Here is a 20,689-nt window from a genome sequence, read left to right as displayed (position 1 = left end):
AATTATCTACTTGATTTTTGAACTAACATAGGCTTTTACCATCCAAAATAGCCTATAAACTCAATGTTTAGGTTGAAGAACCACCTCTTATGTTTTTTTTTTTCTTTTTTTAAGATATCACTTGAGATCTTCTCCCATTTTTAGTTCATGAGAGACAATGATCAATCTTTCTTAGTGGACTTTCTTTGTGCTATTCCAGACTTTATAAAACCTTTATCATATTTACTCCTTCCAGGTTTAGATTCAAAGATTGACATATCCAACTAAATGTGTATATAAAGAAGATACTTAGATCTGAGCTAGTCACCATATAGTGCCTTTATATTCAATCACTGATCAAAACAGAAGCTGAATATAACGTATTTTTTTTTTTTACTATAGAATGGCATGAATCACATTCTGAATTACAGAGATTAAACTGAGAAGATTTGCATTCACTAGAGTGGGAACCTAGACGACTAGATCATACACAGACACCTACCTGGCAGATGTGAAATTACACAAAATAAATCACGTTCCTACTTCATTTATTCTGTCCTTGTGCAGGAGCTTTCCGTACTTTTGATCTGCTGTATTTTTGAAATTGGTGGACCAGAACACTGCCTACAATATATAAGGTCTTATACCATGGTATAATATTTTCTGCTTTACCAAGTATTTCTAACATTTGATTTGGCATTCTGAATAGTGCTGAGTATTGAAGTGCTGGAAGTGCTGAGTGGTTTCAGAGAACCAGGGCTTACAACTCCAAGATTTCTCTCATGAGTGTTAAAGGAATGTTTAAAAGGGCTAATTGAGAGCTCATTACTGTGCATATAAAGTTGGGATTAGTTTTCTAAATGCATTGTTTAACAATTATCAACACTGACTTTCATCTGCTACCACTTTATTTCCATCCAGTACTGTGAGGTCCTTCTATAGGTGTTTGCAATTCATCCCCACCTGAAGGGCTTTAAATAGGTTTGTATCATCAACAAGATATGTCACTGCATTATTCATTCTCCTTTTCAGTTCATTTATGTGCATACTAGACAGGGTAGACCTTCTTGAACGCAGTGTCCCTCATTAGGAAAACTGAACGTTGACCTCTGCTTTTTATTTTCTGCCTTTTACAGGAAATAAATAACTAGATAAGTGGTTATTTATCCTTATCAAGTCTTTCTCTCTTTTCCCACAGTAACCTACATTTTTAGGAACAACATTTTTGAAATAATTTTGGAATCCCCAAAAGCCAATACCCCGTTGTCGACACGCTCACTATTTTCTTGAAGGCACACTAAGAGATGTATGGCTTACCTACTTTTACAAAAGCTACATTGTCTCTTCTACAGTACACTTTTTTCTCCCAAATTTCTTGTTCTGTAGGTCCACAGTCCTGATTAGATGCACTATAGATGCACTATAGAAACTATTGCAATATTTGCCACCTCCCAGTCCTCATAATATACTAATTTTAAGCAAGAAAATACTGTTACTAGTAATAGCTGTTTTATTCTTTAATTTCATTAAAACTCTTGACTGAATAATTACCTAGTTCTGGTGACATGGTAGTCTTAATCTTATTATTTTGTTCTATGGATATTTTTTAAAAATATCTTTCTTTACACTTTTCTTTAGTCACCCCAGCTTTCTAGGTCTTCTGAAAGTCCTTCTATTTAGAGGAGATGGATTTGTTTTCAGATTCCATCGTAGTGTCTCCATGCTGTCTTCAAATTTTACTCTTTTTGGATTTTTTTAAGTAGAGTTCTTCATTTGTGTATAGTTCTCCTTCTGAAAACTGAATTTCATTGTGGTGAATAGTTTTATTATTTTTGTTTTCATTTTGTTTTTATTTTGTTTTATCCCTGCAAAAATGTTGACCTTTAGTTCATAATAATCCCTATTACGACAGCAATGTTTTGAACCTGTATTGCTTAGTACCACGCCAAATATTTCTTGTCCCATTTGTGGCCACCCTAAGAGGTTACTCCATGAAGCAGTGTTTTTTTTTTTTTTTTTTTTTTTAATCTAAAAATGTAATCTTAAAAGCATGCTCTGACAAGGCACTTACTGTAATTTCCCTTCTTGAAATGTCTCCCTTACCAATTATCTTCTTAGTGTTCCCTAACACTCCATATTTTCTATTTGGGGATGGAATTTCAAATTCCAAAGGATTTTAGGCTAGTTTGATAAAATTCATCCATCTTTGTGATTTGATTCCTAACCTTCATTAAATATAGCATTAGGCCACCACTGTCAGAAACTTACTCTTTCTTTACTGTGCAATTTGTAACTTGGATGCTACAGTGTCTACTACTTATTTATTTCCATCAGTTTTCTGATATGTGCATATTACATTTATGTTTGAAACCAAGTATTTTCATTCCCCCATCTTATCTCTTCAGCTGTGGTATTTTTAACCCCAGATGATCACATTGAATGATATGCTTTCCATGCTCATCTATCTCTTGAAGTGTTTCACAGACCCTTTTAGAACTCAAGTGCCAGTAGATTGGTTTCTACTTATTTCAGAATATGCAGACTAACCACTCTCTCCTACTCCCTCACCCTCCACCCCCACAATAATTTGTAGGTCCTTTTCCATTAAAGTTGCTAGTGCTTTGGGTATCCTGTTGAAAAAATAAATAAATAAAAATAATTGTAAAAGCCAACACAGCCCTCAACTCTTTTTAGAATACCAACTCTATGAGCAAAGATTTGTTTAAACATGGTTACTTTTTTGTTGTTGTTACTGTCCTTCTATGCATGTCCTACTTCACATGCCGTCTTGTTTTGTTTTTGTTTTTCCTTGCTTTTGTTTATTGGTCCCTAACATATAGAAAAGCACCAACTTCCTCTTTGGAAGGCTGCCCAGTGATCAGAAGGGAGCTAAAGATACAAAAGGCTAAGTCTTGATACTTAAAGACCTCACCAAATGGAGATGCCTTTTGTCATGGCCATGAAAAGGACATGTTTTTGTTTAGGATTCATAAATCAGTTTCTTTAAATCTGTAAGGAAATTCATGACTCATTTGAGTAAATAAACAGTGAATTAGCTTATTTCAATAACAATAGATATATTATATACTTTGCTAGCCTCAGGGAGTTTCCATCACAAAATTTATAAGTGAAAATTCAGGAAGGAATATTGACTATACAATGCACAATTTCTGTTTCTTGACCCCTCTTCTCCCCCAGCCACATGTGCAACAGCTGATAACAAGGCAAACATACAATTCATGAATCCAAGCAAAATTAAATCAAGAGGCTGTAACTTCTGTCCCACTCAAGTTAATGGAATAGTGTGACTAAATTCCTCTATGCCACTTGGAAAACATTACCTGAAGAGGAAGTGTATTCTCAGAACAAGACTTGTTCCTTATGCAAAGAGAAAAAAAGTAAAGTAAAATACAGGCTGGCTTTTATTTATTGTTTGCTAACGTGAATTGTCAGTGCTTCAATAAATTTGCTTCTTCTCTTACCAAGCTGATTTTTACTGACCCCACCATCTACCATATATGTTTAAACGTAGTCCAGCACAGAGAACGTCAATACCTTGTCAGAACAGACAGCAACAATGCAGCTGTACTGTGAGCAAGAACTTATTGTTGCTTGGCATTCATATCGATAAAAGGAACACAATAGCATGTACATAGTAAGTCATATTCTCATGTACATCTCAGTAGTACTGAGACTGAGTTTAGCTGTATTTGTATTAAAAATTATATTAAACAGAAACTATCTAATAATTACCATTTAATAAATACCATCTAATAATTTCTAATCATTACACAATTGTTCAATCATGAAGTTAATAATAAGTAATTGAGATTTTCAATAATGATTTTCAAATCCAATCACTATTCTTACCATCTCCTAGTTATCTGAAACATTTTTTGCAATGAAAAATAGCTTGGGAGCAGGGTTTGTTTTTTTTTTTGTGTGTGTGTGTGTCTGAGTGTGTGTGTGTGTTACTTTTGTCTTTTGTATGGCCTTAAGAAAACTTAAAATTATGTTCACAAGTTTAGGAAAATCTCTGTAAGACCATGAGTAAACAATTATGTTACAATTATAACGAAACATTGCTTTCCGACTATCTTGTCCTCATCCTATACACATTACTAAAGATCAAATGTTCTTAACATTTCCCATACACATGTATGGAGGGATCATGAATCTCATCAAATATATAATGATGCCCATCTCTTGCTGAAAAGAAAAATTGAAGGAGACAAAGTTCATTTTACCAAAGCACCTAATACTTCAAATGTTCAACTCTAGCTTCTGGAAGTGAGTCTCTGTCTTTTCTTTTTGGTTATGGATGAGACAGGAATAGATGCCTGCCTAAGATGTTAAAGGCACTTTGGTTTAATCTCCACCTTTTCTTCTCAGATTTTATGGCCTGGCAATTACAGCAATTACAGGCTTGATTTGAACACTATACAGGTTTGCTCTGAGTACTACATGGGAAATTGATCTCAAATCTAATTTCTCCCAAAGATGGTATAAACAAGACTTCAGAAGATAATAACCTCTTTCACAGAGCTTGAGGTGGGACTGAATGACCTGTCTTCTTTCCTGCCCTTCTTGAAGAAGGGACTGACATTTCACAGAATCACAGAATCGTCTAGGTTGGAAGAGACCTCCAAGATCATCTAGTCCAACCTCTGTCCTAACACTAAGACCGCCACTAAACCATATCACTAAGGGCTACATCTAAACGTCTTTTAAAGACCTCCAGGGATGGCGACTCAACCACCTCCCTGGGCAGTCCATTCCAATGCCTAACAACCCTTTCAGTAAAGAAGTTCTTCCTAACATCCAACCTAAACCTCCCCTGGTGCAACTTTCGCCTATTCCCCCTCGTCCTGTCACCAGGCACGTGGGAGAATAGATACAACCCCCACCTCTCTACAGGCTCCTTTAAGGTACCTATAGAGAGCGATGAGGTCTCCCCTGAGCCTCCTCTTCTCCAGGCTGAACAACCCCAGCTCCCTCAGCCGCTCCTCATAAGACTTGTTCTCCAGACCCCTCACCAGCTTCGTTGCCCTTCTCTGGACTCTCTTGAGCACCTCCATGTCCTTCTTGTAGCGAGGGGCCCAAAACTGAACACAGTACTCGAGGTGCGGCCTCACCAGAGCCGAGTACAGGGGCACAATCACCTCCCTAGACCTGCTGGCCACACTGCTTCTTATACAGGCCAGGATGCTGTTGGCCTTCTTGGCCACCTGGGCACACTGCTGGCTCATATTCAGCCGACTGTCAACCAGTATTCCCAGGTCCTTCTCTGCCAGGCAGCTTTCCAGCCACTCATCTCCCAGCCTGTAGCTCTGCTTGGGGTTGTTGTGCCCCAGGTGCGGGACCCGGCACTTGGCCTTGTTGAACTTCATACAGTTGACCTCAGCCCATCGGTCCAGCCTATCCAGATCCTCCTGCAGAGCCTTCCTGCCCTTGAGCAGATCGACACATGCACCTAACTTGGTGTCATCTGCAAACTTTCTGAGGGTGCACTCGATCCCCTCATCCAGGTCATCGATAAAGATATTACAGAGGACTGGCCCCAGCACTGAGCCATGGGGGACTCCACTAGTAACCAGCCTCCAACTGGATTTGGCTCCATTCACCACAACTCTTTGGGCCATCCAGCCAGTTTTTAACCAACAAAGCGTACGCCAGTCCAAGCCACGAGCAGCCAGTTTCTTGAGGAGAATGTTGTGGGAAACGGTGTCAAAAGCCTTACTGAAGTCAGGGTAGATCACATCCACAGCCTTCCCCTCATCCACCAAGCGCGTCACTTGGTCATAGAAGGAGATCAGGTTCGTCAAGCAGGACCTACCTTTCATAAACCCATGCTGACTGGGCCTGATCGCCTGGTTGCCCTGCAAGTGCCGCGTGATGACACTCAAGATAATCTGCTCCATGAGCTTTCCTGGCACTGAGGTCAAACTAACAGGCCTATAGTTCCCCTGGTCTACCCTCCGGCCCTTCTTGTAGATGGGCGTCACGTTTGCTAGCCGCCAGTTGACTGGGACCTCCCCTGATAGCCAGGACTGCCGATAAATGATGGAAAGCAGCTTGGCCAGCTCCTCTGCCAGTTCGCTCAGTACCCTCGGGTGGATCCCATCCGGCCCCATCGACTTGCGTACATCCAAGTGCTGTAGCAGGTCACCAATACTTTCCTCATGGATAGCGAGGGCCACATCCTGTTCCCCATCCCCTTCCACCAGCTCAGGGTACTGGGTATCCAGAGAACAACTGGTCTTGCCGCTAAAGACTGAGGCAAAGAAGGCATTGAGCACCTCAGCCTTTTCCTCATCTTTTGTAACTAAGTTTCCCCCCACATCCAGTAAAGGATGGAGATTCTCCTTAGTCCTCCTTTTTGTGTTGATGTATTTGTAAAAACGTTTTTTGTTTTCTTTAACGGCAGTAGCCAGATTGAGCTCCAGATGAGCTTTGGCCTTTCTAATTTTGTCCCTGCACAGCCTCGCAACATCCTTATAGTCCTCTTGAGTAGCCCGCCCTCTTTTCCAAAGATTATAAACCCTCCTTTTTCTCCTAAGCTCGAGCCACAACTCTCTGCTCAGCCAGGCTGGTCTAGTTCCGCGTCGGCTCGTCTTTGGGCACGTGGGGACAGACCGCTCCTGAGCCATTAAGATTTCCTTCTTGAAGAGTGCCCAGCCTTCCTGGACTCCTTTGTCCTTCAGTCATTTGCTCTCCTTCAGTCTCAGGAATCTTTCCCAGTCACTTGACCTTTTTAAGATAATTGAGAGTTGCAGTGGCATCTGCCAGCTCACCCAGCATTTGTGGGTTCATCCCATCAGGGTGCATGGACCTATGTACATCCAGAATTTTGAGCAAGAGAAGTCCACCCTCTTATATATTCCACTTACATGTTCTGACACTTATTAATATGAAGCACTTCTCAAGAAAAGGCCAATGTTACCTACAGAGTCTGTTTTCCCAGATCTGTGAGACACACACAGCCGTGGCCTCATGCCAGCCTGGCATTTTTTTTCAGTTCCTTCACATGGAAGAGTCTCCCATTAGGACAGATCTGTGCTAAACCTCAATTCTCATAAGCAGTGAGAAAGACAGAAAAGGATATCTGGAAATGTGATGAACGTGAGATGGCTTACAGAGAAAAGCCCTCCTGCGTCAAGTGAACTTGTGGTGTATTGGGTTTTTATACCAGCAGCAGCTGCAGCTAAATCAGAGCAGCATCCACTTGCACAGTGAGGTGAGGTCTTCCTATACCTCAGCCTCAGCAGGTTCCCAGCACTGACATTTCTCTACCTCAGCTCCCTCAGCGTTCAAGCAGAGGAATATTCATAGACCAGAATACACCTTCAGATTTGTATCTAAAACTATCAAAGGTAGAACAAATTGTCATATTCTACCTAGGACAGTCGAACAGTCCCCGTTTTTTTCATTAAAAAATAATAAACTTCCTTTCTGATAGGTTTAGTGTATACTGATTCAAATTTCAGTGAAACCTGAGATTGTCAGCTGCTAGTCCAATATGCTACACTTAGCTTCCTTTTAAACTCACACTGTATTTTTATTTGATTCTAGTGCTCCTGGGGACAGGCAGTGTTGAAACAAAATGGATTTTAGCTGATTTGATTTTCTATTCTGTATATTGTTATAAACTGAGAAATGACCAAGCAAAAATGCACCAGAGTAGAATATAAATCCTTTTCAGGGATAAAAATAGTTCAAATAAAAGACATAAAGGAAGAAAGAAATAAAATGCCTTTTATTCCTATCCCATTCTGAATTCTGTATCTCTGAATCTGATAAAATATTAAATTTTTCAGAAGGTATTTCATTCCTACAATTTTGAAAATGAAATGTGTATTTACTAAAAAGTAAGGATATTAAAAGTGGAATATAATAAATAAATAAGGAACAAATGCCATGAATTATTTTTCTGATTTATCAAAGGAGAGAAGCCAGAGGAGGTTCAGACTGATATCAGGAAAAATTTCTTTACCATGAGGGTGGTCAAACACTGGAACAGGCTTCCTAGTGAGGTGGTGGATACCCTACCCTGTGCCTGTCAATGCTGAAAAGGTATTTGGATAATGCCCTCAATAATGTAGTTTAACTTCCGGTTAGCCCTGAAGTGGTCAGGCAGTTGGGCTTGATGATCTTTGAAGGTCCCTTTCAACTGAACTATTCTAGTCTATTCCACTCTATTTGGAGCAATTTAATAACTAGAAGGAAAGAAGGAAGGAAAGGAAGGAAAGGAAGGAAAGGAAGGAAAGGAAGGAAAGGAAGGAAAGGAAGGAAAGGAAGGAAAGGAAGGAAAGGAAGGAAAGGAAGGAAAGGAAGGAAAGGAAGGAAAGGAAGGAAAGGAAGGAAAGGAAGGAAAGGAAGGAAAGGAAGGAAAGGAAGGAAGGAAGGAAGGAAGGAAAGAGACAGGCAGGCAGGCAGGCAGACATTAGGATGTCAACAAATAGAAGCACATTAATAGGTGGAAATATCCTGAAAAACATATCACTTTGTTATGATCAGGGCTGCTATGAACTTTTGCAGTTTTATGATCCCTGAATAAAGACAATCCATGCTATTGCGTTGTAATGTGTTCTGAAATTTTGTTCTCCTGCATGGAGGAGAAGTACATGACCACATTTAGCTTGTAATCCACTCCGTTAGAACTATAGCCATGACATGGCAAAGGCTATCCTTGCTAAATTGTCCATAAACAGTTCTGCACCATTTTTTCACATAATCAAAGTCAGTCACTCAGTTATTTTGTGACCAAGAAGCTAATATGGCAATTATGAGATGGAGTGCCTAGGAACCAACTTGAAGCTTTTCAAATTGTAATCTAAAAGTCTGATACACACTGCTTGGAAAACATAGAAAATATAAAGGGATTTTTATAAGGGAAATTTTTCATATAGTATGGTTTCATTCAGCACTATTAAAGCTAAAAGCACTTGAAAAGATATATATGTTCAGGTCCTTGAGTTTCACACAAACCTACTTTTAAACCATTAGTCTTTACTAGTTAACTAGTAAACAATGTATATTAAACATACACAAACATAAAAGGTTGAGTAACATATGTTATAAAAAACTCTTTCAGGCAACAGAGACTCACACAAATTCTCCTTGCCCTAACAAAAAAGTAAACTAAAAAAAACCTACTATAAAGTAAATCCCTATTGCGTTTGTAAGGCAGCGTGTTATTTTAAAGGTAAATGTAGTATTTCACAGACAAAAAAGAAGGAAGCAGCTTAAAACAAGTTACAATAGCTGCATCATGATATTACAAACCACCTCAAGCTTCCAAACATCAGCAGGCAGAACTTGTATTTCAAAATCTAGGATGAAAAATATAGATTCCTAGCATGGCCATTCAACAGCTAGCTTAAATGCTACTAAGACAGATTGTATTCTGACATGCAACTAACATTAAAAGAATTCAGATCAGAAGCTTCAAAAACTCTTCCTCTCTTTTTTAATAAAAAAACATACACAGATTAGGAATTTTTACTACTTTTAGAAAGGGAGACTTTTTTTTTTTTCTTCACAGAACTTCATACCAGAAGGAGTTATTATATTTCATCCAATCTTTAACCTCCAGAATAGTGTAGATCAGAAAGACTGTTGAGTCCTTTCCTAAACTACTATTTTCCAGTTCTTTCATTAATATTATAACTCTCCTGTTTACCACTACTATATGATGGGTGGGGTGAAACTTCAAGACAAAATCTCCAAGACAAGGTGGAAATTCCTGGGCTTCTTCCTTCTAATGGGAACATCCTCAAAAACACCAGAAAAGGGAATACATTTCTAAAGGCAGACTTTAGTAGAACACAACCTAGAACAATTTACTTTTTATGCTAATGCAGGAAGAAAGAATGCTTAAATAAAATACTAATAATGAGACAATTAAATAAAACTTAAAAAATGTAACAGGTTTAGGGTTTTAAAGTAGCACCTTCCCAGGCATTCAGGTTGAAACCCTTTTGGGTGGGAGGCTGCCCTGCCACATCTGGAGGGAGAGCAGGCTGCAGCTCTTGGAAATGAGTAGCTGTGGCTCCAGCTGAAAATGATGAAAATTGTCATTCTTAATCTTCCAGATAATTTAACTGTACTAAAATAAAACAATTTGCAGGTAAAAGCCTAAGAGAATAGAAATAATTTGAGTGGCATTGCTGTCTGGACAAATTAGTTTCACTGATTCAATTGCCCTATTTGTAAATTGGGGATAATACTACTTCTACTGCAGTTTCAGAAAGAAGCTGAGAAGATTAACTCATACTACCTGGAACATGAGAAGCACTGTAGAAGCACTAACTAGCAATTACCAGGTTTTATTATGGGTTAACCTTGAACAAAAAGACAAAATTCTATTAGGCTTTAAATAATAGGTATTAAAATGAGAAAACTATAGTACAATGTGTCACTGATAAGCATCCCAGGCAATCTAACATTCATTGTATTCCCTACTTCAAGCAGTCCCTAAATCACTACTGTGTACCAGTATACGAGCTTGATAAATTGATTTTATTTTGTGCATTGATTTGCCGATATCATAGTAAAAATATCATTACAGAATCTGCATACTTGATAGATATAACAGCAGAATACATTCCCTGAGTCCATAATTGTGACAGGAATAGGAGAGCCAATGCTTCTAAGCAAAGATTTTATTAAAAACAATACTGCCAGACCTCTTAATGGAGAAAAAAAAAAACCAAAAACGTGGCCTCACAGAAAGCAGACAGCATTAAAATTCACTTCTAGCGTTCCTCCTTTTCCCTCCTCATGCATCTTAATGAACATACAAGTCTCAGGTTATACATACACTTCTGATATGTCCTTTTCTGTACTTGGAAATGTTTCAAGAGGAGATAATACATAGAAGATCAGTGTGACACAGGATTTCTGGTATACTTGCTCCTTGGAGATACCTTTCCTCCTTTTATCTACCCACTTGCCTGAGCCACACTCACTTAGAAAAGCTTAAATAAAATAGTACTACACTAAAAGAAAAAAAATGTTACTGGTATTGTATTTCAGGGTGGTGTGGTGGTGGTGGTAAATATTTACATTTCCAAGTTAAAAAAAAAAAAAGAAAAAAAATTGAACAGAATCACAAGAGTTCAAGAACATCTCTGATGTAATGTCAAGTCCAGGAGTATTAATACTTGGTCATCAGTTAAGTGTCTGTTTGTGCTGGATTTACATGGAAGACTGGATAAAACAAAAAGCTCTGTTAAATGCTAGAGTACCAGCATAGAGTAGGTATAACACTTTGGTTTTTAAACATCGGTGTTTAATTCTGCTTCTAAAAGCTCAAGTCCCATTCTTATTCTGATAAACAGCAATCTCTTAAAAATGTTCTGGTCTGACCTCAATTCTGAACTTCAGAGGCATAAAAAGACAGACAAGTCTTTATACATGTATTAGTCACTTCTCTCAGCAGGCTATCAGAAACTGAGATCAGAGATTACCAATACTTAAAAAGTCAAATTCTGCCTGCAGATGTTCACTTTGAGCTCCCACTGAAATCAGCAGGATAAGTTCAGAAAAGGAAAAATTTGGCTCTAAATGAAAACTGTTGATCTAATAATAGCACATTCTACCAAAGTGGGTTGGAGGTAGAAAAAAAATCAATTTTTTTACTGGTCACCTATTTTCTTCTTTAGAATTCAGGATTTTTTCTACACCTAAGGAAAAAGTTAACTATTATTTATCCCAATGGCCCTTAATCAAAGAGAAATAGTCAATCCGTTCTACTAATAACTGCATTAATTAATACACTTATGCACATTAATCTTCAGGTACATATTTTATTCAAAACACTACTTCTTTGGGTTTTGTTATACTTCTTTCTCATACAAGAATGTTAACATTTAAAATAGAAAAATAATATTAAGATACCTATTATAATCTAATGCAAGAAAAAGTAATTTAAAAAGATGATGTTTTTCAATGGAATGCAACAGATGGAACTATCATTAAGAAAAACAATGAAGTTAATTATGCAATAAATTAGACAAGGTAAGTGTATTGATTATTAGTGTAGAGAACTCTGGACGACCATTTTCAACTATTACATACACAAACACACATGCACATATACATAGACAAAAACACTAGATGTTTGATCTGAAGAAGATAAAAAAAATCTATATGAATACTAATAAGACTCAAATTATGTGTAGGCCACTGTAGGGGAGATTACAGCTCATCTTTTATCAACCAAAAGATACAAGCACTTCTCACAAATACTCAAAAATGATGCAAACAAAAATGTGCTTAACAAATATTAAATTATTCATTTTGAATGCATTGTAATGCTGCCACTAAGCTTCTCTGTCAGGTTGCTTCTTCTCATTCTCCTTTCAGCTGAACATCAGTCTAACTTTTATCTTTCACAATTAGCAGACTTGTTTTCAAAGAATCTTTATCCAGAATAGTCTCTGACTTCAACTCTAGCTAGACTGCATAAGGTGCAAATGTATATATGTGAAGAATGAAATTGCTCTAGTGAAACCTGTTGCAGCTGGAGCCCAGGTACTGGTTCCTTCCCAAAATGTTCCCATCATTCCAGAGTTCCAGAGACCATGTCTTACACTTGTGATTATCAAGAAAGTTAAAGAATACTCACTTTTTGGTTGTTCCTTGTTAGCAGAACAGCATTAACGTTTCTGTATCTTAATGATTCTATTGTATTCCGGTAAATAGTATAGTCAAGGACAGTTTAAAGTTTACAAGGCTACTCTTAAGATTACAATTCTCTGCCTACCCATCACTTTATTACTGTTCTTATGTGAAAAATGGAAATTAAACATTAAAATAGATAGTGTGATATGGTCAAAAATTATATTAATTTCTATAAAACTTTCACTATAATTAAAGTGGTAACATCTAAATCAGAAGAGATCACAAATGTATAGCTTATTTATTGCAAAAGGAATCAGCAGAGGGAATAATGGTTTGCTTTATGTATTTAAAATGAACTTAGTTATGGGCTATTGCCTTAGTTATCACCATAACAAACTCTGCAGTCTTTTGTGACTGATTTCCAAGCAAAGTAAGACAGATGAGGCTTTTAGATTAAATTTGTATCAGTTGCAAATACATGACTATTACATATTAAATAACTGCTTGTGATTACATTTCTTTTCATGTGAGAAAATAAATTCATAAGCTGTTAAAACAAAAGACCACAGAACAGAACTGATTAACTTTCATCTACTACAAACTAAGAACCATAGCAGAACTAACCTAAACTGGTACAACAATGTGATGAAGCACTCCACAGTTTTTAACCCAATTTCATATGTAAAACAAACCTTGGAAAATTAAATTTGCCTCCACGAGTGCCAACCAACCAAACCTACTAAATTCTCTATTGTATAGAACTGTATTTAAAAAGATAAAAACAACATACTAGGCTGTACAACCAATTAGGTGATGTATTTAGCTGAAGAGTCGTTGGTATTTACAACCTCCTGAAAGTTAATCTATTAAAAATGCAACAAATTCCAACTACCATTTTCATCATAGCAAATTCAATAAATTTTAAATTAACAAAAATATTCCTCAATATAAAATATGGACATCTGCAGGATGACAAAGATTTCCAATGAATTTAAATAAGATTTAACTGAGATTTCAATTTATTTTAAAATAAAGTTTATTACATCCTGTTACGGTCATTGATGTTTTATTTTATATTAGTATTAAAACAGTAGCTGAAGAGTTTTTGGTATTTTATAAAATTTGTTTTTATTGACTGCATTTAAAGCTAAAACCATAAAGTCCTCTAAAATGCCATTAGGTCTCTCCTCCTTTTACAGTATCATACTTAGAAAAAATCTCGAATCTACAAATATTTCACAATTACAAAATTTGCTTGTAGAGAGGATCACAATTGTCTCAGGGACAATTTGGGAGTGGGAGGAAAGCTAGCAAATGAAATAGGGAACGGTTATTCTGTAGGAGTTAGTTTTTAAAAATCATGGAGTCCAGCACAGAATATATTAAGAGAATTAAAGGAAGTAAGACAATGTAATTCCGAATGACTTTGTTGTCAGACTTTTGTCAGACTTCGGTGTCAGGCAGCTGGAGTTCAAATTAAATTGAAAAAAAGTGTATGCATTTCAAAGTAGTCTAAGGAGACATCAGAGATAATCACTGTGTGATTCTATCACAGAATGATGTATGTATGAAATGGAAAACTTGAGAAGCATTTGTAGCAGTTGTTACTTCAGTTTAGCCTGAAGGAAACATTAATACTTCCACCTCCTACATGGAAGGCAACTATAGTTTTCTACTTAGCTGTCATCCAAAGGATTCTGTCATCTTTTAGTTGGACAAAATTTAATAATACTTAAGCAAATCTTAGTTCATACTCTAATACTCTGTGTATGGAATGCTTTGGAATTTGGGGGTCTTTAAACTTAAGAATAATAAGGAGTTGAGCTATAGAGGGGAGTAACGCTTGTATGTCGTCAAAATACATCCTTGCCCCTGAGTACTGAAACTGCTGAAACAATATTTTAGGGCCACTTACTTCCATAGGCTTTTCTGCAGCAAATTTTGCTAAATGGAAATAGAAATTTGTCTGTAAGCATGGTGAAAACAGTGGTGCACACTTTTTTTAAAAAAAGTGATACACACAGTAAAAATTTGAAACAAGGAAGGGGTTGTGCTCTGGATTTGTTCAAAATACCAGACAAGTTAATATATATATATATATATATATATATGGTGTCTACTATTAAAGAAGAGAAATGAAAAAGACCTCAAAATGCACTGTTATATGCAATAATGTCATTTTAGACTGGACTTCATGAGCTCTGCTGGCTCACTTAATTTTACCTGAACATAAAATTAACAGGAACACAGGCATCATATTACTGTCTGACCGCAATTTACTGTAATATGGATCTAGTATTGGTATTGATATCTAGATGTTTGAAAATTCTGGTTATTAAATGTAACTTCCAGATAATTTTTTCTTGCATAGTTTCTATGTAACCATTTAAACCTAGTCTCTTCATGTCCAGTATACATCTCTTTTGCTAGGAGGAGATAAATGTGGACTATTGCTGTTTTTAAGTGTCACTCATTATTTTTTCTGTATGTGAGCCCTAATAATTCCTTCCAAAAATATTATTTCTTCAGGAAGGATAGAAGATTATGAATTACTTTAATTACAAAGTAATGTATTATCAATTACATTGTTTCAAATACTTTTTAAAGATTTTTAATGTTTTATTTTACTATGAATGAGAATATAAACTAGAAATTCAACAATTCTCTTTCCTCTCAGAGTTTCCATTGTAGGCAGCTGCCAGCACAGTTCCTTCATAATAGCACTGTAAGAGTCCACTTTTCTGAAATATCTCTTTTTGGCAAAGCAGCAGTTGAACAGTACCAGGATGAAGTACAGAAGAATATAGAAGATTTTTATTTTTTTTTAATGAACTGCCTATGTTCATTCATTGTCCACCAGTTCAGGTCGCTGTTTTAGGATTAGTTTGTAAGAATGTGGTATTTTAAGCTTGCCAAATCTATTTCTTTTCTTTCTATGGCCACATATGCACACAACTGAAATTTAGATAATTATTTTACAGGGTTATCTTCCTTTTGATCTCATTTAAAGAAGAGATGCCTAGGGACAAAAGGCTTGAGTGCATATAGAAAGGCATTTTGGAGTAGATGATGAGCAGATCAATTCATTTCTCAACTGTGCATAAACGCAAGCACTGTTCAGTTCATAATTAGAAAGAAGTTTCAAGTTGGCACTTTCCTGTGAACTTTTGTCAGCAGCATACAATTGGCAACAACTGTCAATTATGCTGAAGAAGGCCTGAGCTAAACAGCATACAGTTCAGAAAATAAGGGTTACTTATACAGTGCTCATGTGAATTCCTCATGGCCCTTTGTTTCATAATTATGTAGAAAAGAATTAGTAAAAGCTGTAATATAGGCTGCAAAAAAAGAATTAAAAATAATACTTACAGCCTCTGTGGATACACTTGTTATGTTAAATATATTAAAATTCATAATCTATATACAAAATTCCTAGTCTTTCTGGGAAAGTATTTTATTTATACATGTAAATCTCTAACAACTACAACCAGTTCTTAAGGAGCAAGATTCAGGCTTACATGAAAACTGCTCACAAGAAAATGCAAGACCTATGGCACTAAATTCTGTTCTGCCTTTTACCATTAACAATCCTCATATTGAATCAAGGCACCCTCCTTATGCGATAATAAAGGAGAACAAATCAGTCTCTAGCAGAATGGAGTCACTTGAAGACAGGGCTACGCAATTCAGCTTTTATTTGGCAGGTGTGCTTGAGATCCACACTTCTGCCTGCAACAAGATGAACCACAAACACTACTGCCTGTTCTATGGTTTGTTTACTTCACAGTGGTTCAGAGAAATTCAGACAGGAGTTATATCCCTCACGGAGTACAAAGGCTCCGCTGTTCATTTATAGCATTGTGTATGGCAGGCAACTGAACTGTTAATAACTGGACCCGTCCTGTGCTGCCAGTGATATGGTAGAGTACCACTAGCAAGAGAAAGCACTTTGCATTGTGCTCTCAAGCATGCTGGATTAGCTGAACTACCTTCAGTAACAGATAAACTGCACAACTGCACCATTACAATCATATTGCCTTCTCAGTCACAAAATTCTGGGCACAACATCCCAAAAGAGTGGCTTTGAGCTTCCAAAGAACTTTTCAGAGCATAAAGTATCAAAATCCAAAAATTCATCAGGGCTCCCTGAATAACCAACAGCATCCATTACTATTAGTATTTCTCATCAGCTAGATGAGAAATAGACAACAAAACAGTGAGAAGGTATCAGTATGGCAAGTAATGACTGGTGCACACTATTAGCATAACCTTTTTTTTTGGGGGGGTGGGGAGGGGAACAAGGAGGGAGAGATTGCGTGTTATTAAGAAAGCTGCATTTCAGTCTGCAGATAAGATTATAAGGTCACCTATATGTGAGAGGGAAAAAAAGGGATAATAACAGGACAAAGAAGCAGAGAGCTCTGAAAGTATGTATGATCTGTAGTCTACGTTGCATTCTTTGGTTGAGGTATCTGAAACTATCTCATCCTCAGAACCAGAGCTAAATACCAGTTGGTACATAAATACAGACCAAGGATCTGTAATAATAAGGCAGTAATACTGATCAAGGATTACTTATTTTGCACAAGTTCAACATCACACCATGACTTTAAGAGCTCCAGCAACTATGACTAAAGAGAACAGTGACAAATGGCACTGGGCAAAGTTATTCCCTGGGAAGATATTCATCAGCTTAGGTTTGGGAAGGCTACTGTGATCTCCATTATGAGAAGGATTTGCAAGAAATCGTATCACAGTAGCTCATTTGACCATTATTTGACCTGATCTGCTCAGACGATATTTGGGGTGCTTAGATATATAGAAGGTAATAGGTACTTTCCCTCACACTGTAGTATCATCAATCATTGTGATACACATCACATACACAAAAAAATAATCTCCCCCCCAAAACAAACAAACAAACAAAAACAAAGCAAAGATGAGAGATGTAGAATACATCAATTTGATAATGTTTGACTGATAATATCATTTATAATGAAAAATCTTCATTGTTTAACAATAATTTTTCTAACTGAAGGCCATACAAACTCTGTCTTCTTCAGCAAACTTAGTTTTTTAATCCAAACATTTTCAAAGGAAAAGTATTTAACCTTTAGGACAACCAATTACTGGGAAGAAAACAAGAAGCAAGAAGAAAACTGTAGCAACCAGGTATATGTCAGACCAGCTTCCCATATGTAGGCCAAATAGCAGATATTAAAGGCATCTAAATTCTCCTGCATAGTTTAATCAGGTCTCAGTGAGTCTCCCAGTCCTTCAGATTGGGATAAAGTCAGTTTTAAAATTCTACGTTAGAAACTACACAACAGCTTTTAACTCATTTTCCTTTCTCAGACACGTATGCCACTTTGGGGGACTAGAGAAGTTTTGGAGCTAAGGCCGGGGTCTGTAGACTGGAAGAGTGAACTAGGATGTAGTTGGAATCGACTCAGTACTGTGCAGGTTGGAGCTTACTTTCCCCTCCCTCCACTTGTCCCTCTACCAGAAATCTCTCTTGCTTCTTCAGCCTTCACTGCATGACCTCCAATTTAGACTAGGAGAAATGGTCTTCATTTCTGTAGCACAGGCAAAGTAGACGCTGATGCTTATCTGGCTAACACTTTGAGCCACTTCTACATACCCATTAAGAAAATGTTCCCATATTAGCTTTCATAATCTTATTAAGACTTTCAGGCATTAGACGAGCAATTCTTTCAGTAGCTTGATTTTCCCCTCAAAACAACAATTTTGTTTGAAAGTAATACTTTTACAAGTAATACTTGTAAACAAATGTAATACAGTTACTGAAAGTTTATTTTTTATGTAGTTGTTAAATCTTAGAGAATATAAATATCCATTGCATTTTGTAGAAAGGCCTTGATTTGTTTTAGTTTATTGTACACAAAAGTTGCCAAAATATTTTTCCTCTCTCACATCTTTAATAGCTATGGAAATGAAACACACACACACACAAAAGAGCTTTCTAATTGTTTGGGATTCATTTTAACAAAACAAAGGGAAATAATGAAAAACTGACTAAATTTGATCATTACTGAGATAGTAATCTAAGGTTATCAAGACAAGGAGTAAATAAGAAATGAGCTTACTATCTAAAAATATGTTCAATGTAAAAATGGTACATAAACAACGTTAAAAAACAAAAACAAATCTTGTTGCTACTGTCACAGATAATACACTGTCTTTACACTAAACCCTCTCCTTCAGCTTTTGAAAAAAATAAACCCAAGAATTAAGGCTATGGTTGTGAGAATATTTAAAATACTTTTACGCCTTAGGTAAATATGCTAAGAATATAAAAGATCAAGATCAAAGTTTCTATTGTACATCTAGTTTGGATGTAGCAAATGCAAGCTTGAAAACTTTTAAAGAATTTAAATGCTCTGTTTTATGGTTACATAAATGGTGGTTGTTGATTTACAACTTTTCAAAAACAGCTTTCACTCTAAGAAAAATATGGATGTCATAAATATGAATAACTGAGGTAAACCCTAAACATATATTTATTCATTTATAAGGATAGCTTTCAAACTGCAGGCGCAATTGTAGCTTTCTTGCTGGTTATTCATTTCACAATCATGGTTACGTTGCCCAGTGAGTATATGCATCTGTCTTCAGTATCTATGTTGGAATTACATTTCATTAGAACAATAAATATATTCTAGGCAGCACTTTGGGGGACAATTATTATAGTACTCACAGAGTTAAAATTATTCAGCTTTTGCCCTACTGCGTTCTTTCATTACCTAAGCAGTACTAATTATGATCATTTAGAAGCTGCTGAAAGCACAGTATCACTAGAATACCCTATAATTGTCATATAGGATGTGAAAAATTATAGCTTACAAGGATATTAATATATTCTGTATGTTGTTTTTTTTTTTTTTTTCATTTACTGTTTGACTGATGATCTTAGGGATGATAGCCTATAAAATATAAATATTTTAAGTAAATATGGTCCAAATGAGTGTAGGGGGTAGGTGGTAGCATCTGATTTTAAATCTTGAAACAGAATTTTTGGTTTCTGTCTGGCCCTATGCTAAGACTTCAGAATGAACAGAGAGAGTACCTCAGGATTTTCAAAAGCTTTAAGAGTCCTATTTTATCATGGCTGTTATTAGAATTCTATTCCATCCTCCAGGACAGAACTGTAGCACGATTCAGCGCTATAATTATGGAGTCGCAGCTTTATGGTCACAGATTTAGAATTAAGCAACTTGCTTTGTTTTCTAGTAATATCGGGTATTCAATGTTTCTGTTCAGAATATCTTCTTCAAAATCACACACACAAAAAAATCCCTGGGTATAATGGAAGGCATGTTATGATAATTTATAAACAGATCTCTTCTGTTCATATAAAAGAAGAAAAAGAAATTATGCAGCCAACTGTTGATCATCTACCACGAAATTCACTTGTCTTGCACAATATTTGCACAGGACACTCATTAAAACTTCTATGTAATTAAAATTCAAGGACTTTTTTTTTTTTTTAAAGCTACATTTGATTTTTAAAGGCATTTTTTCTTGCCAGTAATCATTCTATTTCCTCTTTCTTAGATCCTAATGATCTAGTAGAGAAAATAGCAGTCAGCTCAGGTCTCTTTCAAAATGACAAATGATTCCCATTTATGAGAATGGAACAGAGGCACTTTGTTCTTATCAAAATGGCAACTACCTCTATTGTGCCCTAGCTGAAGTAATCCTGTAGTACTTATACAGTCTGGCCATGGCTTTCATGCCAAAAACGGACAAATCCTCATGAGTTTTTCCATAAGCAGTGATCTTATGAAGCAACGCCTGAAAGCAGGTAAGCATTATTACTGAAAATAATGATGCTTTTTCCATTTTTTTTGTTTGTTTTTAAACTAAATTAAATATGAAGTCTACCTACCAAATGAGACAGATGACAAATACCACCGTCATGGCAAAACAACACCAAAGCCATACACTTTAAATTATTTAAATTCTACTCTATAACTATACACACAATTATGTGCTTATCCTGCTTACCAAACTATAATAAAGGACATAATTAATTTTGCATACATTCATCATATATTCTATA

The 20,689-nt window shown here is 36.3% G+C and overlaps 1 protein-coding gene across 28 annotated transcripts in view; it reads right to left on the bottom strand.

Annotated features, from left to right (window-relative positions):
- The window catches only part of DMD (dystrophin), a 1,241,706-nt gene that overhangs the window by 166,194 nt on the left and 1,054,823 nt on the right, over positions 1-20,689 (bottom strand). Inside the window, exon 60 of one of the 28 annotated variants that reach the window (XM_083850710.1) lies at positions 1,800-19,245. The exons of the other annotated variants lie outside the window; for them this stretch is intronic. Coding sequence (XP_083706836.1) covers positions 19,207-19,245 — 39 coding nt within the window. The 3' untranslated portion in view covers positions 1,800-19,206. Of the gene's footprint in view, positions 1-1,799; positions 19,246-20,689 lie in introns of those variants that run through there. 28 annotated transcript variants of the gene reach the window in all.

This window comes from Anser anser (genome assembly GCF_964211835.1).
Source record: "Anser anser genome assembly, chromosome: 1".
Taxonomy (NCBI): Eukaryota; Metazoa; Chordata; class Aves; order Anseriformes; family Anatidae; genus Anser; species Anser anser.
The sequence above is the reverse complement of the archived record's forward strand: the minus strand, read 5'-3'. Positions and strand labels throughout refer to the sequence as shown.